At 48.0% G+C, this 24,014-nt stretch overlaps 1 protein-coding gene across 1 annotated transcript in view; it reads right to left on the reverse strand.

The window, feature by feature from the left end:
• Nucleotides 1-24,014, reverse strand: part of AK8 (adenylate kinase 8) — a 564,615-nt gene that overhangs the window by 528,864 nt on the left and 11,737 nt on the right. Inside the window, exon 2 of the mRNA XM_069609314.1 lies at nucleotides 8,264-8,348. Coding sequence (XP_069465415.1) covers nucleotides 8,264-8,348 — 85 coding nt within the window. The remainder of the gene's footprint in view (nucleotides 1-8,263; nucleotides 8,349-24,014) is intronic.

Consider the following 24,014-nt stretch of genomic DNA (forward strand, 5'->3'; position numbering starts at 1 on the left):
ACGACACCCCCACCAGACAAATAAGTGGTTTGCAGACATGAGTGCAGCTGCAAAACAAACAACAAATGAGAGCTGTTATGTCTGCTCCCTCATTCCCCATGCTTCAGGCACACCAAAAGTATTGTTACCTAAAGAATTACCTATTGTGGATGCCGAATGTCTCCTTCATCTCACACTGTGCAGAATTAAGAACACCTTCCAGGCACATGAAGTAACTTTTAAAATGCTTTAAAACGAGAAGACATGTTACCCGAAAGCGGAAGGAGTGATATGTCTGGAAGAACCATTTTTTATAATAAAAGGGACATTATTTTCAGAAAATAAGTGGAAAGATGAAGAAATAATGTGCAAAGCTGAGGCGCTGCGAGGTGTGACATCAGAAAAACTGCAGTGGATAGAAAGAACACGTACACCAGTATGGAGAGAGCACATCTCAAAATTAACCTGGGTGACTGCCATTGAAAAGCCCTTCAAACTACAGAAAGAAATAGACTATGAACTGTGTTTCAAGGGAGATGGGAAAAATATCATGGGGATAAACAAAAACTGCAACAATACCCTCACAATCCCAGATATGAGAAAAGGGACCGCGGCCCTCATGGACACTTATTGGGTATGTGGCAACCAGGCATACCTGCACCTCCCACAATCCTGGAGCAGCAGCTGCTCATTGGCCACCCTACATTCTGCACTAATGGTGATACCGGAAAGCCACATTGATGGGAGCAAGAAAATGCGAGAGACCCCTCAGAAGAATGAGGCCCAACCAACTGCAGAATCACAATTATATGTCCTGTCTTCCAGTAATAAGGGGGAGATGCTGTCTCGGAGCAGACGATCGTCGAACTACATATCAAAAGCATCTTCAGAACTACTGGCACAGATCCCAGACAGCTATCGATTATTCAGCTCTGCAGAGACTTTCTTCGCTTCACTCATCCCCAGCATCCAGGCAAGGGTAAATGCAAAATGGCTCCAAATCACACGCTGGGAGCTGATCCAGCTGGCAAATGACACTAAAGAAGGATTTAACGTAATAAAAGTGGAACTGCGAGCACTGCGGCTAATGACCATGCAAAATAGGTATGTCTTAGGCCTGTTAACAGCGATCGATGGATGGAGGTGTTTGCCGAAATATTGGAAGTGCCTGCTGCACTTTCGTACCTTCCGAAGATGCAGATAATGGTACCTTATCCCACGTGATCGAAGCTGTACATAACCTAGGAGAAAGAATGAAAATGGAAGGTGGAGCAGAAGCAAGCACATGGTTCGACAACCTCTTCTCCTGGGTCCCGTCATGGCTGGGAATGACTGTTAAATTACTGATGCCGGCAGTGGTGTTCCTCCTTTTTATTTTTTGTGTGTACCAGGTGGGTCTTCGATGTTGTGCAAACACAGTACCATATGGTGCAATGATGATGGTGACAATGGGCAACGCTCGCGGTACCATACAAAATATGCAGGAGGTAGAGGTACAAACAGGAGCAGAAAACACGCCAAGATTTCAGATGGTGCCCATTTACCACAGGGGGGATGTAGTAGATAGGTTGTGGCACACTACAATTAAAGAGCCCCATGAACTTGAGTGGTATGAGGAGGTGTGGGTGGATTTGGAAGGGGACGGGGGTTGTATATATATGACCTGCACACCAGACGAGTATGCTAGAAGGGGGGAAAGCCTGCGAGGGGTATGTAGGGCATGGATGCCCATAAAAGGCACCCCTGCATGGGATGAGGCAGTAGCTGAAGAAGAAGAATGCCAGAGGTTGAGGCAGTTACAGTATTCGTTACTTAAGTAACGAAAGGGGGGAAATGTATGGGAGGATAGGTCCAAGAGACCCCCCCCCTTGTTGGGTCCATGACTCGTCGGGGGTTCCCCCTGCCACCAGGGCCCAGGTGGCAGGTGGGCCACTGGCTGACACATTGACCAAACGTGCTGTATTAAGCTAGGCCCTGGAAACCATTTTTGTGAAACCAGAATGACATGAGCCCCTGTGCGCCGAAGCGTGGCCCCCACCCTTGGAGAGTTCTCACTTGTCCCTGTGGCCGCAGCTCCCTGGCAGATCGGCTGAGAACCCGTTCCCACGAACAGACGGACATGAGCTAGTGTTAGAAACTAACACTGTAACATTCACCTTCCGCAGTGTATCACTGTCCTCAGTATGACCCGGCCAGCAGGGCCGGGGTGGAAAAGAACTGTAAAATGGTCCCCCGACAAAAAGTGGAGACCCCAAAGACTAATATGCAGACTGCCTGTGATGAAACTCTTCTCTCCATGACCTTTTTGATGAAATATGCAAACTCCATGAAGATGGCAGAATGTGTGTTCATGTGGCATTCTGGTTGAAATCCCCATATCCCCGTAGCTATACGCAAATGGTAGAAGTGTCCCAGGTTTTATGTTATATGTTTCCTTGAGAAGACTGTACTCCAAGGCCCTATGCCATAACTGAACTAATGCTGCTAGAGTGCAACGGAAAACAAGTGCAACCGCGTTGGGAGCCCATGTAAATCGTGTACAAAAACGCATAGAATGTATTCGAATGTTCAAGCTCACCATATGTCACTGCCATCAGTCTCAGTGGCCAGTTGTTCCTGCGTGCTCCACCAACCTTAATGCTACCTCGCTTATCGTGCATACATAGAGTGTAACAAAATGTTGTGGCTGTTAAATGCCTAACATGTAGGTAACAATAGCAACATTGGTATAGGTAACACATTTGAAATGACCATGTAAAGGCAATAGCAATGTAGACATGTAAGCTGTGAAGAAAAATCCCAATGAGTATTGTACAGGATATGAATTGTGATGTCTTTTTGTATAACCTGCAAACACACGAGGAAAATACCATTGTGAGCATATCCAAGGCCATTCCCCCTTCCTCCCCATTGAAGCCTGCCAGATGAAAGACAGAGGCCCGGGCTGCTCTGCCTCACCCCCCCCCCAAAACGGCTGGAGCCACTTCAAGCATCCACGTTCCCTCGCAGCTCCCATGGCCGCAACCAGCCACCTGAATTATTTACAACCCAGCAGTAAACCCCGGTCATAAACACAGGCCAAAAGGTGCCCTTTCGTAGGCTCCACGACCCGCCAGCTCCCCCAGGTTAATGGCCCCTGTAAAATTAGGACACCCAATATTATAGCAACATCAACACTGTAGGAACCCATTCATAATGACTTCTAACGAGACACGAAAACTTGGACAGCTCACCCCTTGCCCTGAGACCCAACCTCGTGACCTATGATACCCGGCCAACAGGATGATGGTAACCATGTATTGATATATCACCAAAAGACCCCACTCTAGGTGCATTCCTCCTGTGTTGCATTAACCTGTAGAATAACCTATTGTAGGATTTACAGGGGAAGATAATATTGCGGTATTGAATGAATGCGGTATGCGTGGCCTTAGGGCAGAAAGCCAAGAAAGACGTTCATCAATGACACTGGCCACGCCTGGCGCAACAGCACCGCCCGGATGAGCCCAGCTGACCTGCCCGGCCCACGTTGGCAACCAGCGACATCCACCAATCACGGCGAACCACATCACAGTTGCACCTATAGTTAGTCTTCGCCACCCAATCCCCACGAACATGTGCCCCCTATAGTGTGTAGGTTCTTGTGACGTATTTTGTAAACATATACGCCTGTCTTTGCTAATGTCAGACAGAGCGCTCTTGGAGTTTGCAGAGTCCTTTGCATGCCCTATTTTTGACTTAGATAAACTCACATTAAGCTCACCCGCACTTTGCCTTAGCCTTATTCCCATCTTGGGAGAGTCCATTATTGTCTCATTGCGGGGAGGATCGTGCTATCAGGGGACGCTCGCCTTCACCGCCTACACCTGTCTCCCAATACGGTGCGTAATACGATCACCCCACTACAGTGACATCACAAGTAGCTGATTATGGGGCAGTCCTCCAGTTGTGACATCATAGTTGGCCCTGTATAGTAGGATCTTCTAGTCATAGCATCACAAGTAGGCAATACTATGCTGCCTAAATGACAAATGCCTTATACGGACAACATGGACACCTCTCCAGTGATATCACAATATCGGGTTCTACTCGACGATATCCCTCCCCGCACATAACACCCACAAGGAAGAGCCAAAAGATGGGGCGCTGCTTGGTTAAGAGCTTGCGGAAAGCCAATGGGTCAGCCCGTGGATAGGTGAACAGGAGTGTACGAGTGCAATCTTGATGGCAAAGTAGTCCCAAACTACCCGAAGGAGTGGCACATCAGGAAATTGTCCTGCTGAATTCTTCATGATGGCACTCGGCCTGAATCATCCAGACTTAAGACCTTCAAGGTCGCTCCAACTGGTGACCACTGCAGCAAACTGGATCCGCTCTTTGGGGACACGATCAAGCACGTCTATAGTCAACTCCGAGATCTAGTCTTGACCCCAACGCAGATATCGACTTAACCAAACTTAGACCTGTCTCGCCCACCCTGCTCCTTGCATTAAGCCTTCCAGAAGGAAGTGGACGCCGCCCACTTAAGGGGGACTTGTTATGTTGGTTCCTGCTTGGCAGAGATCACCAACCGAACACTTTGACAAGGTGGCACCAGCAATTCCCTGCATAAAAGGTGAGCTGGTGTGGGCGTGGTCAGCATCTATTCTATCACACACTCCCTAACTTCCCCTCCACACTATAGAGAATTATGGAGAAGGCCGTATTCACCCAGTTGCAAACGTGACTGAAGAGGGGGGCTTATTTGATGCCTTTCATTCTGCCTTTAGAGTGAGTCGTGGAAGATACTCTGCTGTACTCAGTGTAGTGGATGATTGGCTAATGGACAAGGGCCGGTGGAGGGGTCTTCCACAACACTGATCATGGCAGGTTACAGGCTCGCCTCCAGGTCCTGGCAGGTTACAGACTCGCCTCCAGGTCCTGGCAGGTTACAGGCTCGCCTCCAGGTCCTGGCAGGTTACAGACTCGCCTCCAGGTCCTGGCAGGTTACAGACTCGCCTCCAGGTCCTGGCAGGTTACAGACTCGCCTCCAGGTCCTGGCAGGTTACAGGCTCGCCTCCAGGTCCTGGCAGGTTACAGGCTCGCCTCCAGGTCCTGGCATGGCTCTGGAGAAGCATTCTAGAACGGGGTTCCAGATTCCTGTAAAGAGGGACCCAGCACGTCAGCATGTGTCTCCACTGGTGGCTTCTGTCACCTGAAGGGTCCCTCAGAGTTAGGCCCTCTCCCCGTTACCTGTCAATGTGTATATTAAGCCCCCCATGAAACACCATCCAAGGCATCGCCTGAGGTACCACGCATATGCTCACGGCACTCAGAGCTTCGCTGCTTTCCAAGGAAGACCTGAGGGGGCTCTTGGTCTCGGGAGGATAGATAAGGGTCAACGTGCTCACCTTGGAAGCAAGACGACGCGGAGCAACACAGGTTCAATCCCCAGGTCCGCGCTTAGAAACCTCTGGGTATATAAATAACCTACCATATCATATCATATCTTGCACCCTGGGCAAACACACAGATGTATCCAGTTGGATCATGGGGACATGTTACGTTGATCGCAGACCACAGCTAAAAAATGACCGATTTTGGTCCAAGCGGACGCTGGGTCAAGAAGTGTGCAGGGAGCATATGGCGTGGAGCATCTCCCCGTCACCCAAGTATGCAACTTCAGCTCACTGTCCGACTTCCGCCTCAGCAGGCTTGCAACCTGTTGCAGCAGTGGAAAAGGCTGGGGAGTCCATACCACAGCACTGCCTGAAGGCTCGGCGGTTGATAGTTTTGCCGGACTTGCGTCTCGCTGTTTAATGGTGTTTGACAATGACGAAGAGAGGAGGTGCAGGGCCTTGACAAGAGAAGTTCCAGAGGTCCGCAAAATTCTTCTCCTTTACCTAAGATGCGCAATGAGGTTATCTGCTGAAGCTCCCGACATAGCGTAAGGCCAATTCCTCCTGTTCGGCTTTACTGGCATAACCTTGTTTTTAAGACGTCCTTTTTGCGGTTTCATGCAGCCAATCAGGGACATTGGAATGTAGGCATTACCTCATGGTGTTCACTGACAGTTCTGAGCAGCGGGAGGCCGCCATTTTGTTTCCCATACCTACCGCCTGAACAGATTCCAGGTCATTTCACCAAAAGAAATTACTTCGAACTGATTACTTTGAAAAAAATAAAGAATAATTGGGTGGTGGCTCATGCGCCTCTTCCCCAAACGCCCCCTTACATATGTATTTTGAAGTAATTTCGAAGAAATCACTCTGAAGTAAATTACTTTGAAAGTAATTCCTACTGTTGAAACCCCGAGATGCCCTCTGGACATCCTTGAATTGCATGCTCGCCAACCAAATTCCCATGCCTCTTCCATCTATTTACCCCCTTCCAACCTCTACTCTTCCACACGCGCTCCTGGCACGCCTCTTCTCTCCTGAAACAATGCGCGTCATGGAAAGGGAGAAGGGAGGGGGTGCAGATCCCATTTTCTCCAGTAGTTTGTGAAATGGCACAGCGCTGTTTCACAACTACAAAAAGAAGCTATTAGCACCCTGATCAGCATGCCAAGATATTATTACCTATAATCCCCACAGTGGATGGCATTACTGCCTGCTAATGCCATTGGGGCACTTGCTAGGCCCTTGCTTAATTTGGGCACGTCATAGGCCTCCAGGCAGTAATGTGCCCAACATCAGGGGTTGTTGATTAAGTGGGACATCAGCCTTCTGAACCGCTGCTGCCACACTAGCATTTCTATCCCTCAAACAAGGATAGAAATGTTTTTTTAACATTTCAGAGACAGGCCCACAAATGTGAAATGAAGCGTCAGCGTATTAGTATTAGGAGCGTGCTTCCGACACGAATGCCTGTAAGGGGACGGGCCAGTGCACCATTTGCACTGGCACACAGCGGCTCAGTAATGTGCATGCAACCTTTGGAAATAAGGTGACCTGCATATTTAAGGTGAGCTCAATCCCAAGGACTGCATCTCTCCAGCCCTGAAATCCCTTCACCGGCTCCCGCTGGCTGCAATGATAAGGTTTAAGACCCTCTGCATCGTCCACAGGGCTTGCTGTGGCCCTCACTACCTTCAACGGTCTCTTCCTAAGTACCTTCCTCCTAGAGCCCTTTGCTTGTCTACTTCTAACTCTCTGCGTGTGAGTCGCTTCTCCAAGCAGAGAATGGGAGGTATATCTCTCTCTTCTGCAAGTGCCTCCTTCTGGAATGTCCTCCCTGCCTCCCTCCACCTTGAGCTGGATCTCCTTAAGTTCCGGAAGCTCCTCAAGACCTGCCTTTTTTCCTCTTCTTTCTCGCTCCCTCTGTTAAGCTTCCCTTGCTCCTGCTCCATCTGCTGACTGGCTGCTCTGTGTCCTCCGCGTCTTACAGGACACCAGGCCCCCCTGAATAGTCCCCCTGCACTTTCCGCCTGGCCCAACTTGCACTGCCGCCTGGCTAACCTTGCACTACCAGACTGGGATTGCCCCATGTAGTCCCAGCCTTCCTTGCACTTAACTCCGGGCCCTGCTGGTGTGGGTGCACTTCTCCCTGTGCCCTCCACTTTCCACTTCTTGTTGCGCACTTGCACGATCTCAATGTCATCTGGCCTAGTAAGATCGTTGCCTGTCCTCCCTCTGTTCCCGCTCCCTTGCCTTGTTGTGCCTTGAAACACTTGTGTATAGGAGCATTCATAAAAGAACATGTGTTTCACAATTAAACCAAGTGCCATCTTCTCCACTTTTGTATGGAAGTATTGTTTTCAGAGGATCAGCCTCTGTGTGTCTTTCTTCTACAGTAAATGGTCTGGGAGAATAGCTCTGGGGCAACACGCTAGTCTTGGTAACAAGTCTGCACTGGGCAGCAGGGGTTCGATACCCGGCCCCACACTAAGAGGCTGGAGTCTGGCATGAAGTGTGATATAACAACCCAATTTAATGTCTTTTCTCCTGCACATGTGCTTGATCAATAGATATAAAACAGCATAACAGGGAAAATTACATACCAGCCGAAATCAATGAAAATATATTGATTGGTTCCAATTGGCTGCAGGACAAAATACAATGAATCCCCAAATCTTACTTAAAAGAATGCGGGAAAATAAAATAATGCCATGGATTCAATTCAAGTGAGTATAGGATGCACCCATGCGCGTAAGCGGATGGTGCTTTAGTATGCGGGGGGCATGGCGGCACTATAGGGTGGTTGTGGGGACAGCTGGGGTATAAAGAAGTGCATCACTAGTGCATAGAAAATGAATACAAATGCATTGAACCCAAGGAAAGCCCTGCTGGCAGCACCCCCTTACCATCGTCGTTATCCATCTTTAAATGGTCGATAAGGTACTGGATCGTGTCCTCGGGTCGGTCCACGAGCAACTTCTCCAGCATGGTCTGAAAAATAAGTACAGCAGATGTTGATGAGTGAAACTGCACCGGTTACCTGGTCACCCTCTGATCTCGGGCCCAGGTCCCTCCCCCTCCAGTCGCACACCTGCACTGCCTTCCTGGCAACCCCTGCACTTGGGGACTGTTTCTGTATCCCAACCGTCCCACTACCAGTACTTGACACCTGATTTCTGCATTTACTTTTGCACTGCCACTTGATGGCCGTTACTTACTTATTGTTTTTACTCTATTCCCATATACTGCATTCTCCCTTCCCCCCTTCCATGCACTTGTGCAATCTGAATGACATTTGGCCTAGTAAGATCGTTGTCTCTGTCTTTCCTCTGTCCCTTCCTTGCCTCGTCGCGCCTTCAAACACTTGCGTATAGGCGTGTTACAAATGCCATATCATATCATCATATGAAGAGGACTTGGAAAACTCCAGAAGTCACACCTCCAGTGCACATGTGGGCTGTGGGGCCCATCCAACCTGGAGAGTGGGCCAGACATAGGCGGCCACTGGATGCAGAGGAGGGTACTGAATTTCAGCAGCTCCTCTGAAATCTTTAGGCCCTTTGGCCCAACCACTGTACCCTCTATAGCACAGATGTTCAAAGGATCCTGGTTCTACTTCCTTACAGGGCTCCTCTTTAGATATGGATGAGAGCAGAAGTGCAAACACTCCTGTTTATTTCTGCCACAGTAACTACTTCAGGGTTGCAGGCCAGGCTCCAGCAGGGGGCCAGGCCCCCCCAAGGCCACTCCCTGGCCCCCCTAGAAAGGAGGCCTTCAATGGGGACCCAAGAGTGTGGGGGCCTGGGGGGCATTTCTCTCCAAGCATGCAGCAGGGACCTCTGAGAGATTAGCATTCTGAGAGGCTGCACTGCACGAGGTCTGGCCAGGATTTGTTTGCTTGCCCTGGACAATGATGTATGCCTGGCAGCCATGAAAGCAAAAGAACCAGGGAGATGAAGGGCCATTCACACCTCTAAGCGAGGTAGCACACTTACTCAAGCAGGCTGCCTACAACTATTTTCTCAAACCTAAAAGCAGAAAGTCGGTTTCTGTCATTTAAAGTATGTTTATTTTTGGGGGGATATGGCGTTTTTTCCACATCAGGCTTAATAAAATGCTTAACTATATCAAACAATAAATGACATGATGTTCCTTGCACACAGATTTCTGCAGAAGGTGCATCAATCGGCTAGAGGTCCTTACAAATAACATTGATAATATATATTCTACTGCATTAACAATTTAAGCATAAGTGAAAAAATAAGGTTGATAGTAACAATAATGTAATTGTGGAGGGGAGAGGAGTAAAATCAAAAAGTGATAGATACAAGGATTTAAATTAAACATTATCATTGTCATTGCTCTGCAGAGCCTTCCATTCCATAATTATGTAGTATGTCTGTGCCATTACAAAGGGGGTGGGGGGGCATTAGCAAATGACTCTTGGTTCTGCCACCAAAAGGTGAAGTTCAGTCTTAATTGCTAGACCATGTGCCCTGCACTGGAACACAAGCAACCCCATGCATTTTCGGGCCTTGTAGTCTATCAGTCTAACAGTTTGGAGAGGACTGCTCATATTAGTGACAGGGCCAAGGCTTATTTGCAGACATAGCTACGGTAGGCTGCCCAGAGCAATGCCAGTGGTTATGATTGATTCTGAGGCTTACATCCATCCTTTTTCAGTTAAGCCAGAACTCTTGCAGTGGAACACAGATAGGACAGATACAGGATGGGAGGAGAAACACACATCCTATGGGCTAGTTTGGTCACTTACCCATAATGTATGCTTACCCCAACCCCTGTAACCAAGTCACATTCTTGAAACAGCACCGCAATGCCTCTGGGCTGCCAGGCGCCTTACAAATATTAAAATAAAATAAAATGATTAGTCATGGCTATGTGAATACCTATGTCATTACAACCAACTACCTGCCCCTCACCGCCAAAACGTACCTTGTGGGAACTCTTTTAGCAAGCTGGAGCACAAAGTAACACCAATCTTTGTGTTGTATAGGACCTGCCAGTTTTACATCTAAACATTCTTGTGGGTGTTTAATTACTTAATTGCCTCAGTAAATGAGCTCCTGATGTGATAAAAAAAGTTGATTTTATAAGCAATATCTGTGTCCATGCCACTGTTCATTGGACTGAAGTCCTGTCTAAAACAAGCAATCGCAAAGCCAGCATTGTTGGCTTGAGTATAGGTATTAGACAGGCATTTGCCAGGCAATGACATCATATGCCCATTTATGTACCTATATGACAGTGCCTGGCAAATGGCTATCCATGCCTAATCGAAATCTGAAGCTGTTGGCGCTGCCAATGCGTGTTGATTTCAGTTTGTCTCCCTAAGTGAAAGTGTATATGCCCAGATGTGGGTACATTGTTTGCTTTGCCTAGGTAACACAGCTGCACCTCAACGGTTTGCTCCAACAAGGCCGTACATGAAAATGACAAGACTAGGAATGCAAGTATCGACTAGTTTCAGATCTTCTACTCATGTGTACTTGCCAGTGGGGCTCAGACCTAAATAGAATGTATCTTTGTCTGTGTGAAAGCCTAGTCTACTCTGCCAGAACCTTTCATGATTCAAAGTACTGAATTGATAACCTCATACTGTTCAAATAACTTAACAGGTTAGGTGAACTCCGGTGAGCCGGTGATTGACCGTAGCATCACACATGAGGCATGTTACAGCTGAGAAGCCTTTTGTCCTCGCTTCGCCTGTTCCAGTAATGGCCGCCACTTGATACGGCATGAAAATGAGGCTGATTATGTATTGCTAAGCAACCATCACTTCCTACAATACCCACAAGGCCATGCCAGTAGCCGGCCCTCTCTTGAGAAAGCCCACAAAGGAAAAGGCCTGTTCTGCGGCCCCTTTCTCACTTCAGCCGGATCCTAGGATCGGGCAGGAGCTCCTCCAGCCCCATCAGGATCAGCAGCGACCTGCGACGAAGTGCGCTGCACTCGCTGGCACGACATCGGAAGAGGGCAGGAGTCCCTCTCCCCACCCCGAAGCAGAGGTCCATACTGCTGAAGCAGTACATATCAGCCCCCTACCTCACTCATAGGTGAGCCGTTGATTGAGAGTAGCATCACACAGGCGGCATGCTACAGCTGAGAGGCCTTTTGTCCTCGCTTTGCCTGTTCCAGTAATGGCCGCCACTTGATACGGCATGAAAATGATGCTGATTATGTGTTGCTAGACAACCATCACTTCCTACAATACCCACAAAGCCACGCCGGTAGACGGAAGCCAGCCCTCTCTTGAAAAGGCCCGTGAAGGAAAAGGCTTGTTCTGCGCCTGTTTGCGTACTGGATGCGCGATGCTGGGATATATTCCATAACATTGGAGGTACGACTTATCCAAAACCATTACAGACCCTACTCCCACTTTCTACAGCAAGCACCATCCCCATTTGATTCCAGCACATAATCTGTGTGGTATACCAGCAACCCAACCTGTGTCGACGCATTGCCCGTCATTGCCCTCCAACCAGTTACTGAACTCTGATCACATAGACTCGAACCCCTGCATACGTTATAACACTGTGCTGCATGTAACGTTGTATTAATCGAACAACGCCGCACATCACACATTGCATTGCTCAACTGAACTTAATTTCGGGCTGTTGTGCCTCGTTTTAGCAAAGCCGCATCTAGCCTATGCTGCCTTATCTATACCTTGATGGACTAGCCTATTCTGATTTGCTCTTGCATTACCTACATTACACTAGCCTGCTTAAATTGCATTTGCCCTACCTATGCTGGACTGACCTATTTTTGAATTACAATTGCCTTACCTATGCTGACTAGCCTACTTCGAATTGCTTCTGCCTTACCTACGTTGAACTGCTGGAACCCCTATTTGAAGTTGAAACTGCCCAGCTATTCTGAATAAACTCCCTACATTGTTCACTTGTAATACTGTCTTTTTGAATATCACGTCCGCACCCAGCGCATCTCTTACCATTCATTTCCACATAGATATATGCCACAATGTTTATTGAACCTGCTTAGCTAGACCTGTACTAGCTCTAGACACAATATTGTCACTGTACTGCACAAATGTATCCTCCCATGACCCGCTTGACAGTGCCACCACCCCAGCGCACCTCACTTCACCTCAACCACCTCGCCATCTCAATCATCACATTCACCCTCTGGTCCATCTGCAGCATGTCCCTCAAGTACAGTCTCTCACCACCACTAGACTACAGTCACACCACATCGTGCCCATTACAGAGCACCCAGCCCTCACACGATCAAGCTCAAGGACCAACCCTTCCTCAACCCCAGACTATGCAGACTCGGAGCACGCAACAAGCTGCACATCACTCACCGCAGCACTCCGGCGGGTACCGATCTCAGAAACCTCAGACTCGGCTCTTGCACCCCAACACTGTCTACACGCACACATCTCTCACACCACCAGCTGCCCAACACCCACCCCCACACCAAATGCACCGTGCCCAGCCCCAATCCCTCTCATCTTTGCAATCACTCACTCACCACACCCCCTGGCCCTAACTCCAGCACTCACATCCAAAGACCACTCACACCAACCCACACAGAACTGAAATGCGTGCTTATCAACGCCCAATCCCACCCAGCACATGCACTGGAGATCAACAACCTCATCCCCGCCCATAAACTTGACTTACTAGCCATCTCTGAAACTTGGCTCCATGAAGTATCAGGCCCCTCCATCTCCCTTGCCCTCCCTCAAGGATACACTATCCTGAGGACAAGATCGCAAGACATCCAAAGGTGGAGGTGTAGCCCTCATCTTCAAGGACACCCGATCCATTAGACTCTGCAACTAACAGTGGGAAAACAATGCTGACCTCCTCCTCACCAAACTCTCTCTCTCTCTCTCCCCAACTGCACCATAAATATCCTAATCACCAACAGGCCAACAGGCTCACCACCAGACTACCAAAAGCACCTCCTCCAAATCATAGGGAATAACCTAAAAAGCTCGACCAAAACCATCCTACTCTGTGACTTCAACCTAGGCCTGCATGACCCCAAGGAGAAAGCAGCCACCTCCCTAACAAAGAACTCACCCAAATTGGGTTCAAACATAAAATCACAGCTCCAACTCAATGTAAAGGCCGATCAATTGACTGGATCGCAGACCACAACTGCTCCTCATCTATTACTAACATCTCAGCCCTCCCATGGACAGACCACCGCCTTATCCAATTTATTATTCCCACCATACCCAATCGTAAGATATGGTATCACCCGCCAAAGTCAGAAGCTCTAAAAAACGAACTAAAAACAACGTCGCACCGCTTCTCGATATCCCTGAACTTAAACCTCCATTCATCAATGATCCCATCTCTCTGGCCAACACCTATGCACAGGTGCTCACCCAAGCCATTGAGTTCATAGCTCCCCTAGAAGACAAAAAAAGAGAAAAGGTCAATGCACTCGAATTCATGGTTTATGGAAGAACTATCCACACTATCCAATAAGCGTCAAGCTCTAGCCAAGTGGCAATCCTCGCCCAACCAATCCTCTCTAACTGAATTCAAAGTGATCTCATCCACGTATAAAAAAGCCATATTCTTAGCCAAATCAGAATCATTCAACCAAAGAATCTCCAAAGCTAACTCAAAATCTAGAGAAATGTTCTCCATCATCAAAGATCTCACCACCCCAGCCACTACCCCGGAAGAAGTCATTAAAGACCAAGCTTGGTGTTCCAGCATTCAGGACGCTCTCATCAACAAAGTCAAAATGCTCCGAGAAAAAATAACAGCTCAGCGCAAAGCTCTTCCCAATCCGCCCCTACCACCTAAACCTCACTCTCAAATACCCCTCTTCGTCTTCAGAGACGTCACAGAGATGGAAGTTACCAACCTTCTCAAACATAACAAACCTTCCACTTGTAAAGGGGACATCTGTCCCCCTACCATCATCAAAGAATGCACAGACTCACTTACCCCATCATCACATCATTCATTAATGCATCCTTCTCCTCTGGAATCGTACCACAAAGCCTAAAAGAAGCCTAGTGTAGAGGAGGTCCCAGCACAAACCGCACTCAAAGCGCCCATTTTGAAGTGCCAGGAACATTCACGCCGAGATACGTGACGTACGATGAGCAAATAAACCAGCAGAGAGCCGCAGTGAGGCTCTGCCAGGTACCGATCAGACTGAGAGCACCTATTGAAGTACTGACACCACAGAAAACATGGACAGTAAAGTACCCATTGAAGAAATCATATCAACAAATAAAACGGAATGAAGATCGTCCGAGTACAGTCCCTGAAGAGGCCAAGAAAGTCCTAAAAGAAAATGAATGGTGACGTCACAAGAACTCGGACTGACTCTCAAATAAAGAAAACGATGACCTGTGAATGACAGAAAGAGACGAAACACCATGGATAAGCGACATCCTGAGTTGGAGTTAAAAGGACAATGTCCAGTATAAGAAGCTTATGCCATAAGAGCGATGAAGATATGCAACCAGTTTACACGTGTACATATGCTTGGAAACGCAAGAAAGCTGAGGAAATCGTGCAGCTTGCTATGCTTAGTAGGAAATTTGATGCGGCAAGCGCCACATACACATATCTATCTCAAAAGGAGCACTTTATATGACGTGTATGTCCACTTTGCAAAAGGGCAGAATCAACCACGAGTTACTAGAGGCCCCAGGAGCGCAGGCCCTCAAACACAGTATCCTGTTCTAAGGAGTCGAGATAAGCAGGAGAAGGCATTTGGTGGACAGAAAGCTAAAATCAAATACACGAATTACATGGAGACGAAGACGATTTCACAGTGCCTAAAACACGTGAACTGCCAAGCAAGAAGAGTTAGGGCCTTCACACCTACGCGCAGCCATGAGCCGTATACAGATATCTGAGTTCTCCCAGACAGAGAGGCAGCATCAAGGCCTACAAATTAGAAACTAATTGACACATGGCCAGTGGGTCAGTGATGGATGGTGGTACTGGTTGGTGGGATGCTAGGGGGCTGACGGGCACCCTGCACCTGGCCGGCCATTCTGCATGCTGCTAAGCAAAGTGGAAAAGTACAAGGTGATGTGGTATCAACCCAATCACAATGTACCAAGTAATCTAGGATCCTTTAGTCTGTAGAACCAATGAGAGGTTGTATTTTTAGTGACGTTTACAGTAGCCATTTTGAAGGAAAGGCTTAGTTGCCCCACCTGACATTGTCTATCCAATCTCCCCGTTACCGTACACAGATATAGCGCCTATAGTAAAGTTACCTTCCTGTAACCAATAGAATTGCATGCAACATTTTTAGCGTTTCACGTCAGTGATGACAAGTTTTTAGTATAAAGGATGTGATTTTTGTGAAATTCATTGGAGTTGAAGCGAGAAGAAAGATCGAGCAACCGCTGATGTTCATAACTCCCCATTTATTGTACTTGTCAATAAACGGACTCCCTTTTGCCAAACCATTGAGTTGTCTTTATTGATTTGATGCTCGAGTACTAATCTGCATCCCCATCCATCTCACGGGTGCTGCGATTCCATCTTAAAGTGCTGTTTGGGAAAACCCCAGTCCTATGGGCCGGCTGGGGTCCCTCCTGCACACGGGGTCTGCCCACTCATAAAAAACCCACCCTAGACCCTGCTTCCCAACAACTACCGCCCCATCACTACCGTTCCCTTCCTCCTCAAAATCCTGGATAAAGCCGCCCACATCCAAATCCAGCAATATCTGGAATCCATTGCCATCCTCGGCAGAAGACGATCAGGCTTCCGCAAAGGCCATGGTACAGAAACCGCCCTCTTAGTTCTGAAGAACCAAATCACCAAAATAATGGATAATGGCAAAACTGCCCTCCTGCTCCTCCTCGATCTCTCCGTCGCGTTTGATCTTGTTGACCACGATATCCTCACCTCCAACCTCTCCAAAGCAGCCCACTTCTCTCACAAATCCACCGCCTGGATAACCTCTTTCCTAGAAGGAAGGGCAATGAAGGTCTACTCTGACCAGGCCAAACCAGCCCCCACCACCATCAACTGTGGAGTCCCCCAGGGCTCATGTACTGCACCTACCCTCTATGACCTGTTCACCAAATCTCTCTATGACATGTTGGACGCGCTCAGCATAGCATACACAAACTATGCTGACGACACCCAAGTCCTCCTCCACCTCACTGAGAATACGACCGTGATGCAGAAGTTCTCCTCCAGATATACTCCACTATCCAAACCTGGATGGCCATCAACGGTCTCTGCCTAAGTGGGGATAAAACTGAGATCATCAACCTAGGCTCCAAGGAAATTCTCTCCAAACTCAACTCTAAATACACTCACTTCACCATCGACTTCACTAATATATCAGTCTCTACATCAGTAAAGACCCTTGGAGTCTACCTAGACTCTACACTCTCTATGACAAGACAGGTCAGCGCCATCGCCTCTGCCTCTGCTCTCACCACAAAACCTTTAACTGCCATAAAACCCTTTCTAACCACTCAAAACTACCTATCCATCGCCAGAGCCACTTTAGGGGCTAGACTCGATTCCTGCAATGCCCTGCTAGCAGGCAGCTCAATAAAAAACATCAACAGGCTCCAAATAGTACAAAACAACGTGCTCCGCGCAGCCCTACACATTCCCAAAAGTGACCATATATCCCAGGCCAGACGCGAAGCCCACTGGCTCCCAGTCAAGGAAAGGATCAACTTCAAAATTCTGACCCTTACACACAAATTAATCAAGCTCACCGCCCCATCCCATCTATCAGATACTATAACCAAAAACATCTCTGCCCGCCCCACAAGAAGCCACCATGTTACCGAAATCGGCATACCCCTCATAAAAAGAGCCAACGCCGGCGGCATTGGCTTCCCCCACATAGCACCTAAACTCTGAAATGCCCTCCCCAACGCACTCAGAGCAGAACCTTCCTTGCCCGCCTTTCACAAATCCCTCAAAACCACGCTTTCATATAACCCAAACTACACCCTAGCGCCCTAGCTCTCCTCGCCCTGTGAACTCATAAGTTGCACTGTACATGCTATTTTGTATGTACTATGTAATCCCAAGATGAACAGTAAATGCTAATATCAATGTAACTACTAAGCCTTCCTTTGTAACCAGCAATGTATATCTGTAACAGCACCACAGTGCCTTTGGGCTGATGTGCGCTTTAAAAATACGAACACATAAAATAAATAAAATAGAGTTTGCATGCAAACAGAATATATCATGTGTTCTGTGGTTCTTGTTTCAAAGGCATGATGTAAATCCTGGGTGATGGGTGTTTAGGCAGTGCCGGAAATGGAAATCATGCTGTGGGACCCCACCAGTGATAGGGAGGGCAGTGGGTTGAGAGAATTGTTACCACCCACCAAAATCAGGATTTGCCTCTCAGAAGATTAATCATGAACACGCAGGAAAATAACACAACAGAAGCACATTTTCATTAATGTTGTGGGCAAAGTATACAAGGTGTACATCTTTTAAAACAAAAAAAAACAGTACTTCAATATGTCCTAAAGAGTGCAATCAGAGATGGATTTAACATTTGCACAAGGGACAAATGCCCAAGCCCCCTCCCGCCTGCTCTGTCTCTCTCCCCTCAAACACAGACAGCCAGGGATACACAGGCCCTCCCAGTAAGGTCTTATCTTTTTAATGTGTCTCAGAGGCAGATTATTTACAACAGGAAGTGATTAGAGATGGGAAACGGTAACTGGCAGGGACCAATGCTGTTCCACTTTTTTCTTTAAATTATATAATGTGTGACTGTTGGATGATTAGAAATTAAGGGTTTGCAGAGCAAGTTATGTGAAACAATGACCTTGTCATGTATTTCATTTCACGTGTCTTATAAGATTTCTTTTGAATTATCGTTAATGTCTATGCTGTAGCTTGAAGGATTACATTCAGGATGGGGAAAATAAAGCTACAATCATAGGTGCAATTTTCCAAGTCAAGCAGAGTGGAAAAAGTGGCACTAAAAGCATTTATCACCACTTTTTATTCACTGCAGGACTTTGTATGATGTGGCAGGCGAAGTTGGAGAGCAGATAAGACTTAACAAGTTTGCCTGCTATTACAGGTCCTCCTGCCATATACAATTGGTTTTTCACCAGCATGTATATTTATGTTGGTGTAAAACAAATGGATGCCTGCGGAATACGCCAGACATTTACACACTGGTAAAAGCATTCAGATTCCAAAAGAATCCATTGTTGATGGTTCCCACAACCATAAAAGGAGTGGTGAAATGTAGGATTCAAAATAAAATGACTCCCGTACTCGTTCATCAACACGTTTCTACAATGATGACATTGTCAGGTGGTTTACTTTAAAAAGTCACATGATAATTGTATACAATTGAGTATTATTTCAGGTAGTCATAACCAAACTTCAACACATATTTGTACCAACTTAAGCTTGGAGGATGCGTGGTCAAGTATCTAAATTTCAAGCTAGTTTCAAATTCTGGCTTTACCGCTTAACCAAAGTGTGTGAGCCTGGGCAAATCATTAAATCACACTGTCCCTTACCTGCCAAAATTAGGTGCCTCTAGAAGTTATTCAGTTCACAGTATAAGCTATTTTTAAAAAGCCTCTGTGGTTTAATAGATGGGCACTGCATGTCTCAGGATCTGCCAAGAACACACACACACCCACACACACACACACACACACACTGTTCTTTTGAAAATATCAGGCCACATGTATTGAACAAAATTGTGAAATTCAATAGCAAATCAAAGTAAACACATCAAACAAAAAGCCATCACAGGCAATTGCATATTTTATAACCAGTATGTAAACAGTATATCTTAGACAATGATGTACAGGGGCATGGCACGGGAGCAAGGGCCTCAACTCTCTGCCAAGCCCTATCCGGAGCTATTTCAGGAAGTTGGAAGCCCCTCAACCTGCATGTCTGCCTCCTGATCCCACTCCCCCCCCCAACCCTGGCTCTCTCTCCTGCATGCTAGCACGCCCTCGTGCACTCAACTCAATTAAATATTCTTCAAAGAATGCAACAAAAAAATTAAATGTGCTTCGAAATGTCATTTTGTAAGAAACAAGAGTCCTTGCTTCAGTATTCTGGAGGAGGGGCTATCTTTTACAAGAAGATGACGTGACCACAAGCACCTCCTTCAAGGGCCTGTTGGGAGTAGCCAGAGTGTTCAGGGTGGCATTGCTGAAAGCACACCGTCTGAGATGGAACAAAGACTGGGGGCCTTTCTGCTTCGCCCTCGCAGAGGAGGAGGAAACATCACCCTCCATTCTCCCAAGCCAGGCCAAGAAAGACATGGTGGGTGTTTTGGGGGAAGATGGAAGTGGAGGGAAATGGGAATGGTGGTCAGAGGGAGCTGATGGTAGGTGACTGGGGATGAAAGGTGAAGGAGAAGTGAAGTGGATATATTAGAAAGGGCAGAGCAGATGCCAAGGGAAGGTCAGTAGAAGGATGTAGCAACACTATTTTCCTGGTTTCTCATTTGCTCTGTACTGGTTTTCATAGAGCGGTGCAAGTGCATTTTTGGCCGGATCTGGATCACAGAACTGGGAAATCTAGATTAATGCTGGCACTTTGTTTAGGGTACTCGTACACCCTCACACAATGGAATTTTGGCCCCCCTGATCACAAACCTGGCCCACCCAGATGAGGATTCATGGAGCCGGGCCTGCTGGGTTGGATTCACGGTTTGATGGGATACCGTAGGGGTTGGACTATTGTTTTTCACTAATTTTTTTATTTTATTTTATTTCTTAAAGCGCTGACCTAGCTCGAGAACAGCGGACTGCTGCACGTGGTGTGGGTAGACAACTTTTGGGCTGGCATGTTTTGACAGTAGCGCAGTACTGCAAGTTGCGGTCTGTGCATCCATTGAGATTAGTCCATGGTCAAGTGCTGTTGAAAAAGGCATGTTTTGAGAGGTTTGTGAAATTGGAGAATTGTGGGGGCATTCCCAACTAATACCGGGATCGAGTCCCAGAGGATGGGTGCGTGACCAGAGAAGGATTGTGTGCAGGTCCTCTCTCTGCCGACTAGTTGTGATTTGAGCCGGTTGGTCAATATGCTGTGCAAGGGGCGGGTGCCACTAGATAAGTAGATCTTAGCGAACAGGTACGCTGGGGTGCTACTCGCGACTGCTTTGTAAATAATACATGAAGTCTTCACCTGTAGAGGAAGCCCATATCGTTTGCATATTATGGTGGGAATTCAGTCAAATTTCCGCACACCCATAATAAGACGTGCTGCAGCGTGGTAGACTGCTTTTAGGGGAGTCAAGTGAATGGCTGGGAGCCCTTGTCAGGAGGTCCTTTGCCCCCCATCGATGTTTGAAACCACAAGGGGCTGCACTAAGGTCCGGACGTCCTGTGGCGGGAGGAAGGGTTTGATTTTGCAAAGGGTGAAGATTTGCAGCCAAGCCGTTTGGGCCATCTTGGATATGTGTTTCTGGAAGGACAGATTGCTGTCAATAGTGAAACCTAAGAATTTGGCTAAATCCAAGAGTCCTGGATCACATTCCTCTAGGTGCCTATCATTCAGCCAATGATGGACACGTCGTTGTTTAGCGGGGGAGAGATGAGGATGAATTCTGTCTTGGCTGGGTTACGTTTGAGGCAGGCAGGAGGATCTAAGCTCCAGAGACAATTCAGAGCCTTGTGCCAAGATGCACCCTTTGAAAGGCAACAAGTACATGTGGGGTGGGCTCAATGTTGGGAACCTAGTCGGGAGGGGGCGGGATCAACTGATCCGTGATCGGATTGGTCAGAGTTTGGCAAGTGGCTTGAAAAGGGTTCAACCATTTCACGGAGTGGGCCAAGGTTTGGGAAGTGGATGGGGAGAGCCAAGGTAGAACCTGTCCTGATAGTGCCAATGTTTGGGAAGTAGGTTGGAAGGGAAACAAGCCCTTGAAGGCAACAAACCTGGTATGATGGAACAAGGAGCGGGAAGCTAGTTGGGGGTAGCCGAATACCACGTTTTGGCAAGTGGGTGGAAAGATGACCATAAGCAGGGATGAGGGAGCAAGGACTGGGGTGGTGGCATGAAGGGGGGGTGGTCAATGGTTGAAAAGGTGGCAGGAGATGGCTCACGGATTCGGAACCAGCAGAGAGGGTGATGAGCGCTTGTGGAGCGGGACAAGGTTTGAAAAGTGGGGGAGCAAGGAAGTGTGTGGATAAGGATCTGGGGGGGTAGGCCCAGGTTTGGAAGTGGGGAGGATGGCCAAAGATGATATGATATCATTGGTTATTTATATGCGCTTAATACCCAGAGGTCTGTAAGCGCGGACCCGGGGATCGAACCTGTGTTGCTTCATGTCATCTTGCTTCCCAGGCGAGCGTGTTGCCCCTGAGCTATCCTCCCGAGACCGTGGGGAAATCTTGGACATTTCCAGTGGGTATGAGGTCTCCTATATTTGGCGGGAGGTGTGCCGGGCCCCACTCCAGGTGCCCAGTGAAAGGTGCCCACCTTCCCAGGGTTCGACCCGGGGAACACAATCACTGAACACATGCTTCCCAATCTCACATTTCAGCAGGGGTTCCATTTTATGTGTTCGCACCTCGAGTCACACACCCCTTTCCACCTCTGCTGGTGGCTGAGCCACAAAGCACCACTGTAACCAAAAGGCACCCATTGTTAGCCCCGGGGGATTACTCTGAACAGGTGAGGGGTGCGCCCCCCTAGCCTGCGAAGGTTAAAGGAACCGCTTGGGATCCACAATCCAACTCCACAAGAATTAGGGGGTCAGACACTGGTCCGTGCCCAGAAAGTGACATGCTTGGCTCTTTTGGTATCTTAGAAGCGGTTCTGGGACCCCTCGTCTACAGATAAGGAAATAAGTATTTTGCATTGTGGATTGGCCCCCATATCAGATCCCCCTTGCCCTGCTCTCCAATGTTACTGGTGAAACAGAAGTGCACAGTGCTCCAGAAAAGATTTCCAAATGGAAGTATTTTACTTCCTATTTTTTAACATTGGGAGTAAAAGGATTTTAAGGAGTAAATAAATAATCCCCATTTTGGTTGGGAATGTTTTATAGGTGAGAACAAATATTTGTTAACCCGAAAACTGAAATCTTTCTGTAATAAGTATTTCTTGGCACATAGAATATAAATGGACCTCTTCAGCTCAGGCAGCACCGATCCAGACATATCCATGGAGCTGAGCTGTGAGGGTGAAAGCAGGAGCATGCTCGGCTGGTGAAACTGATCCGAACATATCCATGGAGCTGTGTGGGTGAAAGCAGGAGCATGATCTGTAGGTACCACTGATCCAGACATACCCATGGAGCTGTATGGGTGAAAGCAGGAGCATGCTCGGCTGGTGACACTGATCTGAACATATCCATGGAGCTGTGTGGGTGAAAGCAGGAGCATGCTCGGCTGGTGACACTGATCCAGACATATCCATGGAGCTGTGTGGGTGAAAGCAGGAGCATGCTCGGCTGGTGACACTGATCCAGACATATCCATGGAGCTGTGTGGGTGAAAGCTCTGTAGGTACCAAAGCAGGAGCATTCTCTGTAGGTTCCACTGATCCGAACATCCATGGAGCTGTGTGGGTGAAAGCAGGAGCATGCTCGGCTGGTGAAACTGATCCGAACATATCCATGGAGCTGTGTGGGTGAAAGCAGGAGCATGATCTGTAGGTACCACTGATCCAGACATATCCATGGAGCTGTGTGGGTTAAAGCAGGAGCATGCTCGGCTGGTGACACTGATCCAGACATATCCATGGAGCTGTGTGGGTTAAAGCAGGAGCATGCTCGGCTGGTGACACTGATCCAGACATATCCATGGAGCTGTGTGGGTGAAAGCAGGAGCATGCTCGGCTGGTGACACTGATCTGAACATATCCATGGAGCTGTGTGGGTGAAAGCAGGAGCATGCTCGGCTGGTGACACTGATCCAGACATATCCATGGAGCTGTGTGGTTGAAAGCAGGAGCATGATCTGTAAGTACCACTGATCTGAACATATCCATGGAGCTGTGTGGATGAAAGCAGGAGCTTGCTTGGCTGGTGACACTGATCCAGACATATCCATGGAGCTGTGTGGATGAAAGCAGGAGCTTGCTTGGCTGGTGACACTGATCCAGGCATATCCATGGAGCTGTGAGGGTGAAAGCAGGAGCATGCTCGGCTGGCGACACTGGTCCAGACATATGCATGGAGCTCTGTGTGGGTGAAAGCAGGAGCATGCTCGGCTGGTGACACTGATCCAGACATATACATGGAGCTGTGAGGGTGAAAGCAGGAGCTTGCTCGGCTGGTGACACTGATCCAGACATATCATGGAGCTGTGAGGATGAAAGCAGGAGCATGCTTGGCTGGTGACACTGATCCAGACATTTCCATGGAGCTGTGTGGGTGAAAGCAGGGGCATGATCTGTAGGTACCAGACATATCCATGGAGCTGTGTGGGTGAAATCAGGAGCATAATCAGGAGCATAATCTGTAGGTACCAGACATATCCATGGAGCTGTGTGGATGAAAGCAGGAGCATGCTCGGCTGGTGACACGCAGGCTCGGCTGGTGACACTGATCCAGACATATCCATGGAGCTGTGGGTGAAAGCAGGAGCATGCTCTGTAGGTAACACTGATCTGAACATATCCATGGAGCTGTGAGGGTGAAAGCAGGAGCATGCTCGGCTGGTGACACTGATCCAGACATATCCAT

The sequence above is a fragment of the Ambystoma mexicanum genome, chromosome 8 (assembly GCF_040938575.1).
Source record: "Ambystoma mexicanum isolate Mex_15411 chromosome 8, UKY_AmexF1_1, whole genome shotgun sequence".
NCBI classification, from domain to species: Eukaryota; Metazoa; Chordata; class Amphibia; order Caudata; family Ambystomatidae; genus Ambystoma; species Ambystoma mexicanum.